The 13,543-nt window shown below is 43.2% G+C and overlaps 1 protein-coding gene across 1 annotated transcript in view; it reads left to right on the top strand.

Annotated features, from left to right (window-relative positions):
- LOC6053047 overlaps positions 1 to 13,543 on the top strand; it is a 48,365-nt gene that overhangs the window by 31,078 nt on the left and 3,744 nt on the right. The window contains 5 exon segments of the mRNA XM_038265515.1: positions 5,593 to 6,234; positions 6,294 to 6,473; positions 6,540 to 7,118; positions 7,188 to 7,749; positions 10,815 to 11,105. Of these exon segments, the coding sequence (XP_038121443.1) occupies positions 5,593 to 6,234; positions 6,294 to 6,473; positions 6,540 to 7,118; positions 7,188 to 7,749; positions 10,815 to 11,105 (2,254 nt within the window).

Here is a 13,543-nt window from a genome sequence, read left to right as displayed (position 1 = left end):
CTCACTCAAACAACCCACCGTTTTCTAACGTCGATATCTCAGCAACTAATGGTCCGATTTACAATGTTAAAATATGAAACATTTGTGAAATTTTCCGATCTTTTCGAAAACAATATTTTCAAAAAAATCCAATCAAGACTAACATTTCAAAAGGGCCCAACATTCAATACTACGCCCTTTTTAAATGTTTGTCATGTTTAAAAAAATTCGATAGCTTTTTTCGAAAAGATCGTAAAAATTTACGAATGTTTTATATTTTAATATTGTAAATCGGACCATTAGTTGCTGAGATATCGACGTTAGAAAATGATACATCATTTTTGTATGACCAGCTGCCAAATTTGTATGGAAAATTGTATGGACAAACTAATGATGGCTTCTTTGGGCATACCGAAGGCACCAAAAAAGTTTCAGTCGGATTAAAAAATACAAAAATTAAATTTAAGAAAAAATACCGATTTCGTAGAGAATTGCTCAATTTCTTCTTGAAAACTCAACTTCAAATTTAATTTTTATTTATTTTAAAATGAAAAGGTCGAAAATTTAAAAACACAGAAGAAACCACGTCACACAATTTAATATGTTTTCATCAGAAATCTGCTTTCTCATTCTCGCAAAATTTGTTTCAAAATGTTGGATGATGTCTTCGGCGACGAGCTTGCAAGATTGGTGCCAACTTAACAAAACAACCTCTTGACCAATTTCCCTTTTTCATTTCCAACTAAGTCCATTCCCATACCTTAGGTCTAAATCAACATCTCCAACCATCAATGGGTCCCAACGTTAGCTAGTTTCGCACCTTCGGCCAACCCCCTGTAGCATTTCCTTCTCCGCCGAGCATATCCGCATATGTCTCAACAGTCCGGCATCATCCGGCACTAACTTCGAGCTCCCTCCAAGTCGTCATCGGTCGGTCAACGACATCGCGTGCTGAACCCGTGGGTCGGGCCGTCGTCGTTACCTGACAAACTTCCACTAAACTTGCGGCGGCAAGTTCAAGTTTCAAAAATTGCGCAAATACCAACTTGTGTGTGCGAGGGTACTTTCCCAACCTCCGAGTCTTACATGTGTTTGGCCAGACATCTCTGGGGGGAGGTTGGCTTAAAGCTTCACGGGAGAGGTGACTAACTCTCGACATTCACCTGGAAAACCAACCAACCGTCGACGAAGGCATGTGCCCCCCGAAGCTTGAAGTCGTTGAAGTCGCTTGGCTCATAAATGCATTTTGGAAAAAAATAAACAAATTGAAAGCTAGATTTTTTTTAATTGAGCTGTTTTTAAAACTTTATTTTTCTTTTTCTCGTGTTCCAATTTTGAGCCAAATCGGTTAAAGTTTGTTTCGGAAGATTCGCAAAAAAGTATGGGGAAATCGTTTCAGAATTTTGGCATCAGGTGGCGCCGATCTCACCCAAAATTGTCCAAGTGTGGGATTCTTGTAGGAAATTCAATTTCCTACAACTTTGTCGGAGGGTGCAAGATGATCCGAGTTGATCAAGACAAGACAAGTCAAGACATCACAACAACGCCGAACCAAGTACGAGTTAAGCCCAAATTGTTCGGTAGCCAACAAAAGCGCACGGCGGGGTATTTTCTTGCAACTTCTTTGGTTTGTTGTGGTTTCAAGGGTTCAGCACACACACACACACACACTCGCGCAAAGCAAAACTGTAAACAACAATGAGTCTCTCTGGGCAGACTTGGGCTTGTGGTGTGGCGCAACTTTCACTTTGCAAGACCGAGACTTGAGAGAGCGAGGAAGGAAGTAGAAGCTGCGGGAGGGTCGATTTTCAACTTTGTGCCTCTCGCGTCATCCCCTTTTGGATGACGTGATCGGTTAGGTCTTTTGGGGATGATGGTTGGGACTTTTGGTGTGCAGAAGGTGCACGTGTTTGCGTGGAGTTTAAAGATTTTGTAAGGGGTTTGTTGGTGTAATCGGGGTTGAGACAGCGCGTGCTGACAAGATTAGGAATTTTTTTTATCAAATTAAAGCCGTAGCAAATATTTTTCAAAGTTTATGTTCCTCGACCAAAGTTGAGAAGGGGCAAAAAAATTACATGGCGATCGAAAAATTAATTTAAAATGCCTTACTCACCCGAACAATTGACTTCTAGTCATTAGTTTTAAAAAATCTATGATTTGTGAAAACTAACTTTTGCAGTACTTCTAGTCAAAAGGGCCAAACATTCAATACTACGCCCTTTCTAAATGGTTGTCTAGGTTTTAAAATTTTGAAAATATTTTTTTCGTGAAGATCGGAAAATTTCACGAATGTTTCATATATTAACATTGTAAATCGGACCATTCGTTGCTGAGGTATCGACGTTAGAAAACGGTGGGTTGTTTGAGTGAGACTTAGAAAACATCAATTTTCCTGTTTTTAAACACTTGCATGGCAATATCTCAGCAACTAAGGGTCGTATCAACAAAGCTCAAAAAAGCAAAATATAGAAAATTTTCTCGGCTTTTCAAAAATATTTTTTTCAAAAGTGGGCAAACATGTGCACCAATTTAAAAAAAAATGAAAAGCTGCGACTATTTTCAAGAAAGTTACCTAAAAATGGCCTTAATTTGAAAACGATGCACTTTATCAAAATTTTACTGAAGTACTTTTTGATTGCAAATTTAATTTTACATCGAAAAATGAAGTTGAAAAATTTTTGCGACCATTATTTCGGTTTTTTGAAAAAATCAGTATTGATTCAAAAATTCATAACTCGGTCAAAGATTTTTTGCAAAACCTGAAAATTTTTGAAAAGTTGGCATTTGACGTCCTCTAAAACATATCAAAAAATGAAAAGAAATAAAAATAGTGTTTTTTGCAAATCAAGTTTTAGTGACAAAAAAATAAATAAAAAATCACAAAAAAAATTTACCGTGTATCATTTTTTCCAGTGTAGTCCGTATTCATACCTACAACTTTGCCGAAGACACCAAATCGATCAAAAAATTCCTTCAAAAAATACAGATTTTTGAATTTTCATACATCGTTTTTGTATGGACAGCTGCCAAATTTGTATGGAAAATTATATGGACAAACTAATCATGCAAAATGGCTTCTTTGGGCATACCGAAGGCACCAAAAAAGTTTCAGTCGGATTAAAAAATAAAAAAAAATCGAATGACCGAAATCTGAGAGAACGGCTCTTGTACAAACGTTTGGAAATTATTTCGAATAGATTGGAAAATGTATTTTTTTCATCTTATAAAAAAAAAATTTGGGACCACAAATAGGAAAAACGCTAAACTGTGGGTCTCGTGGCGCAGGGGTAGCGGCTTCGGCTGCCGATCCCGATGATGCTATGAGACGCGGGTTCGATTCCCGCCTTATCCACTGAGCTTCTATCGGATGGTGAAGTAAAACGTCGGTCCCGGTTTCTCCTGTCTCGTCAGAGGCGCTGGAGCAGAAATCCCACGTTAGAGGAAGGCCATGCCCCGGGGGGCGTAGTGCCAATAGTTTCGTTGCTAAACTTTAAAAAACAAAATATTTTCGTGGATTCTATCTTATCTATTTTTTTATGTATTCTTTTGGGAAAGCTCGTTTGTTTTAGCTTTTATCAATAAAAATCTCAAAATTGTATCTCAGCAACACATTTTCCGATTTTGGAAGTCTAAAATCGAAAATCTTAGTCTTTTTTTCAGAAATAGTCTATTTTAAGTCCTTCCTGTCCAGAGCAAAATTGAATTAGGTTGAACAATGGTATTGTCGACGAGATATTAAATTTTGAAATAAAATTGGTGCTCAGGAGTCTGGGCTTTAGAGAGTTAATAATTCCTATTTTGCCAAAATTAGGGTTTAAAAATGGCTTGAAAAGCGTATGAAAAAATAATCAGAAATACTTATCGATTGCAAATTCGATTTTAAAGAGTGGAACTGCATTCGAAGGAGCGAATCCGAATTCGCTAATAGGGATGTGGCGTTACATCGTGCTGCCATCTGTTTTTTTTTTTTAGTGCAAGAGTGGAAAAGTGTCGAGTCATCGTCTAAAAATAGACGGCGTCCTATCTCGCCCAGCATAATGAAGTCGATAAAGTAGTCGGTTTCGATGGAGAAAACGTGGTCTAAAAATAGCGACACCATCTCCCTATTGGAACGACTACTGACAGCTGTCAAAAGCACGAAACTATGTGCTCTGAAATCGTCTAACAATGAGATTGAAATGTCAACATCAGTTTGACAACTGGTTTTGACGTTTGAGTGCTTTTTAGTTGGAATTAGCGAGCATTCGAAGCAGCAAAATTCAAATTAACGAATGTATACGGTTTTTGGGACATTTAGCTAAATTAAAAATCACTTACGACTTGGCCAAAGACATTGGAAATTGGACAGCTGTCAATATTTATGAATACTTGTTAGTTTGGGGCAATTCAAAAAATACAAAAAAAATCACGAAATAGGCCAATTTTGTAGAAAATTGCTCACATGTTTATCAGACACCCAAAATATATTGATCCGGATCTATTAAAACATTTACGAGTTTTAATGGTGTCAATCATACGAAAAATATTTTGAAAAAGTTTCGAAAATTTCTTGATTCAATTTTGTAAATTGTCACTAGAGAAATAAAATATGCAAACTGTAAATATTTCGGCATTAAAAAAACTATCGTAAACGACAATTGACCCTATGACCCAAAACTCAGCTACCAAATGGAATTGTATGCTTTACCATTGATTAATTCAACACATCCAAAACAGAAGTCCTAATCCTTAACCACGAGCAGTTTAACCATTTTACGTCAGCTGCTCTTTTCGCACCATCATTCTTCCGTAAAAAGACTTGCATGCAGTCCTCTTTCCAAGCAGACCAAGTGACGACGAACCCGAAAAAAAATGAAACAACGCGTTACGGTCTAATAAACACCCTCTTCAAGGAAAAAAAAGACAAAACAATACAGGAGTAAATATCGAATTTCAAGACATGGAAAAAAACCGCATGAAACCGTCAACGATGAGAACTATTTAAATTTTATGAGAATTTTTCCCCCTCATTAAAAAAAAAATCTCTGTAACTGTTCATCAACTGCGTTGCCAATCGCACGTGTGACAAAATAGAACTTTTGTCTCGCAACACGTAACTCAATCGCCTGACATGTTGTGACGGTAATAGCGCCCAAGGCGGAACCAAAACCACCGCACAACAATGTGTCTCTATTGGCGAATATTGCTCCAGCGGAGAGAAGGCTTCTTCACCGCCAGCGCATAAATTCAGTTATGACCGCCGCCGAATGGAACGCGGACACGGCCAAAAAAACGAACCGCGCACAAATAGAAAGTGAAAGCGGCTTCGCAGTACGTACACCCAAGACTTTGCGCTGAGCAGAAGAAGAAGGAAGGAAAGGCGTAATTCGCTCTCGCTCTCGCGCACTTTAAAGCTACGCGGGGTGACGTAAGCACGCGCGCCTACTATGAGAGTTATTGAGGGGAAAGAATTCCGCGCGCTTTTTTTTCAACGCTGGCTCTACGGTTTTTACGTAATGACCCCTGAATTGAATAGAATGCGGTGAGGGTGTACATAACCTCGCTTTTGATAGATTGTTTAGCTGTCAAAAATGCGTTATATGCGTTACTAAACGGTGTTTTTTTCTCCCACAGGCAACGGAAAACCCGCGACGATCGTGGTCCGCGTCGGCAACAACCGACCCGACCTGGGAACCAACCCGATCTGTAACCGCTTCACCGGAACCCTGGAGGAAGGACAGCCCCTGTTCCTGCCGTGCAACCCGCCGATGCCGGGAGCGTTCGTGTCTGTCCACCTGGAAACCAGCGCGCCCAGCCAGCTGTCAATTTGCGAAGCGTTCGTCTACACCGACCAGGCTCTGCCGATCGAGCGTTGTCCGGCCTTCCGGGACATGCCCCCAGGTGCTTCGGCTTCCTACAACGGAAAGTGCTACATCTTCTACAGCCGCCAGCCGGCGACGCTTCGCGATGCGTTAGCGTTCTGTCGTTCGCGCGGAGGAACCCTGATCAACGAGAGCAATCCGGCGCTGCAGGGCTTCATCAGCTGGGAGCTGTGGCGTCGGCATCGTAGCGACACCTCGTCGCAGTACTGGATGGGAGCGGTGCGTGACACCCAGGACCGTAACACGTGGAAGTGGATCGGAGGTGACGAGGTGGCGGTTTCGTTCTGGAACCTGCCCGGAGGGGACGAGGACTGCGCCCGGTACGACGGCTCGAAGGGATGGCTGTGGAGCGACACCAACTGCAACACGCAGCTCAACTTTATCTGCCAGCATCGTAAGGCGATAGCTATGTTGAGTAATGCGTTACCTAACCCTAATTTTGTTGCTTTACAGAACCAAAGGCGTGCGGCCGTCCGGAACAACCGCCCAACTCGACGATGGTGGCGCCCAAGGGCTTCGACGTCGGTGCCGTCGTGGAGTACAACTGTGACGAAGGACATCTGCTGGTGGGACCACCGCAGCGAACCTGCCTGGAGACCGGCTTCTACAACGAGTTCCCGCCCGTTTGTAAATGTAAGGTTTTGAGGTTTGGAGAAGGGGTTTCCCGGAGGTTAATTGATGGGGTTTTTCTCGTTACAGACATCGAGTGCGGACTGCCGGCTTCGATCCCGAATGGATTCTACGACCTGGTGAACGGCTCGGTGGGTTACCTGAGTTCGGTGCACTACAAGTGTGCCGAGGGTTACGAAATGGTTGGTCGAGCTCTGCTGACGTGCGATATTGACGAACGGTGGAACGGACCTCCACCGCGGTGCGAGCTGATCGACTGTGAACCACTGCCGACGCTGTTCCCGAACGGAGCGATCGTGGCGCAGAATGGAACCGTTTTCGGAGCGAAGGCCGAAGTGGTGTGCAATGCTGGGTTCATTCCGGACGGATCCGAGACGGAGATTTTCTGTACCGCTACTGGACAGTGGAGCAATGTGCTGGCGAAATGTGTTGAAGACCCGGCCGCAAGGGTTCCGTCTACAACGACGGCTGCTCCCACGACTAGACCATCGTCGATCATGATCGTATCAACGACTCCGGTACCTGCTACGCAGTACACCCAGAAGCGTCCGCAATCGCGACGACCTCCGACTCGACCACAGACTACCCGCTTAACGACCAGCAGTTCGACGACTCAGTCTCCGCTTTTCAGCATCGAGATCGACGACGGTAACGAAAGCGACGGCCTCGACGGGTTCTACATCGGTACTAACGAGGATTACTCTCTCCCACCTCTAGAAGTACGACCCGGGTTGGTCCGAGAAGATGTACCTCCTCCGCCAAGGAAACCGTACCGCCCGGGACAGAACACGATCGCAAAGATCCCGTCCGTCCAGCAAGTGCCCCCGAACCGGGTGAAGCCACCGGCGTATTACGAACCACCAACTCAAACTACCACTACCACTAGCACAACCACAACCACCACTACACAAACACCACCACAGACACGACCAACCACGACAAGCACACGGAAAACGACGACCTCGCGCTCTCCCCAGGACATCATCCTGTCGCAGCACCCCCAGGACAACGAAATCGCCGGCTCGGTCAACATCCGGCAGGACCAGTCACCCAAGGTGAACGTACCGTTTGCCGTCGACAACTCGGACAGCGATGGAACCAACGGCGGCGGCATCTACGGAGGCATCGGAGGCAACTCCAACCTTGGCTCCGGTTCCGGCGAACGGAAGGAATCCAAGAACGCCCGCCTCAACCTCGGAGCCATCGTAGCGCTCGGAGCGTTCGGTGGTTTCGTGTTCCTAGCTGCGGTCATTACCACTATCGTGATTGTAGTGCGAAGGTGATTTGCTTGTTTATGTCGACACAACCGACAACCACCACCACAACCACTACCAAATCAAAAGAAAAAAACACTCACCACCACCACTACAACACCAACCAGTACACTCGCCCTAAAAACCAAAACAGTGTCGTGAACAAGAGAACAATCGAAAATCCGAAACGCAACAACACACGCACACACCCACCACACCCGAGTTTAGATGCTTGCCGTTTCCCCTTTAAACAAACAAAAACAATCTATTCTTCCTCCTCTCCCTTCAACCCTATTCCTATTGGTTGCAGTAAAAGCCTGTTGCATGTGTTAGTCCTTTGCCTCCTTCCTGCATCTATCCCGCCACCACCACCACCACCACCGCCATTCACTATTGTTTATGTTATGCTAGGTGTAGTTGTAAGGTTACCGTGTAGCAGCGCTACACGCCCTCTCCCTCTCTTTTCAAAAACACTCAAAGTGGCCACTCCAAGAAGCAAGAGGCGGCCTCTCATACACTCGAAATCACACACTCACAAACACTCAATGCTTGCTATCGCTCTCTCTTCTCTTTGATCTGTCATTTCATTTCAAGTTTCTGCTTTCGCTATCAAAATATCTCGCTCTTTTCTACGCTGCTTGAAAGAACAATAGCAAACAAATCACACCATCACAAAACCATCAACACCCCCCAAAAATCAACATCCAATGTGACATGAGAACAACAACCATTAAAATGTACCTCTTCCTCCCTTTTCCCACCGTTCTTTTTTGTGTTCCACCATTAAACAAAAAAAAATCAACTCACCATCACCAATCAAAAAATCAAAATCACCAACGAAAACAATGCCATCCAACCAACCAACCCGATGATAACCCGATAGAATGAATACATTATATTCAACGGCGAGGGCACACAAGAAGAACACATTCTCGTACTCGTAAAGTGGCGAGTAGCCGGCCAAAACCAGCAGCAGCGCGTGACAAACAAAACGAGAGAAACCACAGAACAATAGCGCAACCATCAGCACTACTACAGCAGAAACAATTGCAACAAGAGCACGATGTCACGCGCGAGAGAGATTTCATCACCTCCTTCCTAAGCTCTCGCTCTCACTCACACTATCAGCGGCCTCTCTCTCTCAACTTTACCTCTATCAATCTGTGCCTCTCTCTACCTCACCTTTGTGTACGTCACTTCTTCAAACTGTCATCACGCGACCACCCACCATCACGCAAAAATAAAAATAAAATGCAAGTAAACCGATCGAATCACCACCAAAACAACAACAACAAAAGCGAGGGGCGTGACGAAGAAAGAACAACAATGCTTGCACGCCGCCCCCTTTTTTGACAGCTGTGACCAACTCGAAACAAAAAACAGCAAGCACAACCAGAACAACTCGAGCAAGATTTCAATTAATTTCTTTTAATCCGCTGCGCTGCGCGCTTTCCCCGCCATCCCGCCTCACCTCATCCTAACAACCTCAAAATAACCTCAAAACAAACAAATCAAAAATGCTCAAGCTCCGCACCGGTCGAGTCAACCGGTCCCGGTAGCATTCCCCTGCGCTGCTATCTGCCGCGGCCCGCATCGCTACGGCCCGCCGCACGTCGCTTCTTCTCTAACGCTAACGCTAACGCAACTACCACTGCTAACGCTGCTACCTCTACCGCCGTAACGCCCGCCAATACGGTGGCTCGGAAGATCTCGAAGCCGGGCGGCGGTGGCGCCGGAACTTCTGGAAGATACTACTACCCGGACAAGCCACGAGATTTTAACAACAACAACAGCAAAACCGGTCCGGCAGTGACGAGTACGGCAGTGGTGAAGGCTCGCACCGGAAAGACCGGAAAGCCCCCGGCGGCGGCTCCAGCGGACCCGTCGACTTCTCAGCTGCCCTCGCGTTGGTATACTGTATTGGCACTCCCCTTCCCAGATCAGACCGTCGGCCGGCGGGACATCCTGGGCACGGCCTACGGACGTCGCCGTCGGCAACAGCTCCAGCAGCACTCCCATCTGGCCCCGGTGGCCGAGAAGCCACACGCACGGACTCTCGGCGCAGAGTATCGACTCAAGAGGAGCGTATCGCCACCGGCGTTCACCGTTTCGGCCTCTCCATCACCGGCTCCTCCGACGAGCGCCCAGCTGACGAGCATCTGCGGATGTTCGCGACCGCGAACAATGGAACCTACACCAATGGCACCGTCGATGATAGTGACGACGTCAGTAGCATCGCTACGTCCACCCTGTACCGAAGGCCCCCGACCATCGAGTACTACAGCTCGGATCCGCAACCTTCGTTATGATCGCTGCCGGAAGCACAAGGCACAGAGCCAACCACGAGCAGCAGCAGCAGTTCGGAGCTCTCACTGCATCAACATCTGCGCTACTACCGACGCCATTACTACTACTGTTACAAACACTACCTTAATCCAACGACGTGCCATAACCATACCAATACTAACGTACAAATTCGTAACCATACAATGTAAGAACCTACCGCTAGTCCATTTTTACTTACCTCTCTCTCTCTACAAACCACTATCCACTCTAACTCCTGTTCTGTCAAACACTAACCCAAACTGTGCCTAACCTCTGCTTTTCCTCTATCCTCTCTGTACTAACCTGCACCATGGCATTCTCACTCTGTAGCTGTAGTCGTAGCCTACTACACCAACCCCACCACCCCCCAATCGAAACAGGTTTCAACCACTGCGCACGAGACCCAGCTGTCACTCTGTTTCGTACTCTACTCTCTCTCTCTCTCTCTCTATCACACACTCTCTCCTACTCGCGATCGAGCGTTGCGTCAGTCACGCACCTTCCCTTCAACGAAAAAAAACAATTGAAGGGTTCTGACGCTTGACGCTCGATCCCCTCTCTCTTTCTCTCTCTCTTCCACTAAAACCCCAAAAAAGGAACACCTAAACTCTAGAGTCGTGAGCAAAAGAAACCGTTACAAAAACATACCGCCCCGCGAGCAGAAGTCTAAACCGCATCTCCCTAGGACCACCCCCCCTCCTCTTCCCTTGAAAGAAAACTATTCATTCGGGATCCGTGCCTAAACCAACCACCCTCGTCCTTCCAGAAACCGCACCGCGAACCAGCACTACCGGCACCGGGCCTCCCCGGACTGCAACACGGTCGCGTCCTTCTCGAGCTCCAGCTCGGAGTCGCGGAACGGGCTCAACCGGTACTACCGGCAGGCGTGGGAAAATCTGCACGAGTCCGCCTCCAAGGGGCACAACAACAACAGTGGCCACAGCAGCGGGCACAGTGCCGCCGCCCTGAAGCGCAAGGAAACGATGGACGCACCGCCGCCGAGCCGGTCGCGCTCGCGGGAAAACCTCGGCGGTAACCGGTCGCGCGATCTGGACAGGTGAGTGTGTCCGAACGCCACGCAATACGCAATACACCACAACACGAAACGCGCACACAATCGCGGATAAAAGGATAGGTTTCCACTTGGGGGGGCGGGAGGGACACCGAAGCGAACCGCATTTCATTCATCATCGCCTACCTTGACTTTCAATTCTTCCAAGACCTTCTACGTGCTACGTCTTTGTAGATATCGACTTTTATACTACTGGGTTTCAAACTTATGAAAGCTCTCTATCTATCTCTGTATCTGCTTTATGGTGTTTGTGTGTGCTGCTAGTGTGCCTTTGACCTATGGTACTGCCAGCTATCAAGTTCTTGAACTATAGAGAGCTTAAATTACAGCGTTGAAAAACACACAGTTCATCCTGCTCAAGCTATTAAGGATTTTCTATTGGTGTGAGAGGTTTGAACTTTTTGTTTTGTTTTTTTTTAACTGTGCTCTATGGATACTTGAAGACATTGTTTTGTAACTTGAGAGCTGAACGATTTGATATCTTGGGTTAAGTTCAACTTATTTGACAAAAAAAATCAAAATATTTGCACTCTAATTAACAATAATAATTGCAAAGTTTCTAGTTATTGAAAGTCGCTCACAATAAATCATATTTGAAACCATAAAAAATCAAGAGAATGACTGAAAAAGTTTTAAGAAGAATTTCTTTCAAATTCATTTTTTATGTTTTTCGAAAAAAGTTCAAATATTTCAAATATTTGTATTAATATTCGTATCATATTTTCATACATTATTTGTAGTTATTCCAGTTTGAAATTTCCAAACCCAAACGAAAACTAATTTGATTTTGAAATTTATCTGTACCTAATTATGTTAGAAAATTGTTGCATATATTACAAGCAAACAAGCTTCAGATTTCCTGCTTATTTTGCCCAAATTTTGAAACAACATAGATCGTCAAATGCTTAGAAAACATTTGATTCTCTTAGGCAAAACATGTTTCAAAGTAATTTCAAACTTTGTTTGCATTTTTAACTACAGCCGTTGCAAATATTCTTCAAAGTTGCTTTTGTCGCCCTTGGTCCGAAAATCAGGGGGCAAAAACATATTTTTTCAAAAACCTTCTAAATTTTAACAAAAATAGAAGCCAAACCAACTTAAAACACTTTTTTTGCATTGATAATCATATTTAGCATGTTTGGGCTGGATTAAAAATATTTAGAATTTTTATTAAATTCCAATGTACAGCACAGCAAAAAAATTTTTTTTTTTTAAATCGTTAATACTTAGGTATTTTGAGAACTACTTTTTTCATTCAAATGTTGAAAAAATGCCTCGAATTTTTTTAATTTTTAATGAAGATCCAATCATATACCTAAAAAGAGTTCATTTTTTGCATTGTTAAAATATTTAAAAAATGAATTTCAATTTGAGTTTGTAGCGGGTTTTTTATATGTGTGGTAAATATTTCTAAATGTTTACCTGAGTTTATTAAGTCATTTAATTTTATTCCAAATGTTTAATTTCTTTAAACAAAATTCATTTAGATACATCACGAGGGCTCGACCCTGGCTGGGAAAACTGGGAAATATCGACAAATCGCTACTTAGTGCATTTAAGCTTATTTTTTAAATTCAAGCATTTTACAAGATTGCTAACAAGCATTCTACAGCAGTTTACAAATAAAAAAGTTTTCATATCAGATCTTAAACTATTTTTTTTAATATTAGTCACTAGAATATTCAAAAAAATTCAAATGGTTTCTTTATTCCACCAAATTCCAAACAGATTTTAAAAGAACATTAATGAGCACTTTTCTGAAAGAATACGCAAAAAATAGCTTTTTTAATTATATTTTGTGAAATTTAATTTAATTCATCAACGATATTAAACACCGATGAACAAATTGCATTTTAATATTTTGCATATAAATTTAGTGTTTTAATCAAATTGGTTACTAAAATAATACATATATTTGTTAACCATTTTGCAATTTATTATATTTTGTCATGAATTTATCGATAAATTTAAAAACGGCTTTTAATGAAGTTTTGCTTGAACTTTATTAAAATACTGAAATTTGTTTATTAAGGAAAGCAAAAAACCCTTTCTTGCACTTATTTTAATGATTCTAGCTATGATGCATTAGATGTTCAGGAATCTTCGTTTTGGAGGTATTTGAGCAAATTAATTTTATAAAATCTGAATTAAATTAAAACTGCTGAATCATGAATTCGCGACCTTTTTTTATTTGGTCCTTTACACAAACGTTAACGTTGAGTGTATCCCTTTCACACTTTATAATTTAGCTAAAAGAATACATTTTACGTTTATTCTGAGCAGTTTTTAGAGTACCGTGAAATGTCAATGTTTTGTGGTTGGCATGCCGCGTAATTTCGTTTTTTGCCGTGAAAAATCACTATCCCTATACATTACTATAGATAAAGTATGATTTCCATCAATCGTAAATTTATAAAAATAAA

The sequence above is a fragment of the Culex quinquefasciatus genome, chromosome 1 (assembly GCF_015732765.1).
Source record: "Culex quinquefasciatus strain JHB chromosome 1, VPISU_Cqui_1.0_pri_paternal, whole genome shotgun sequence".
Lineage (NCBI taxonomy): Eukaryota > Metazoa > Arthropoda > Insecta > Diptera > Culicidae > Culex > Culex quinquefasciatus.
This window is presented reverse-complemented; position numbering and strand designations above follow the sequence as displayed.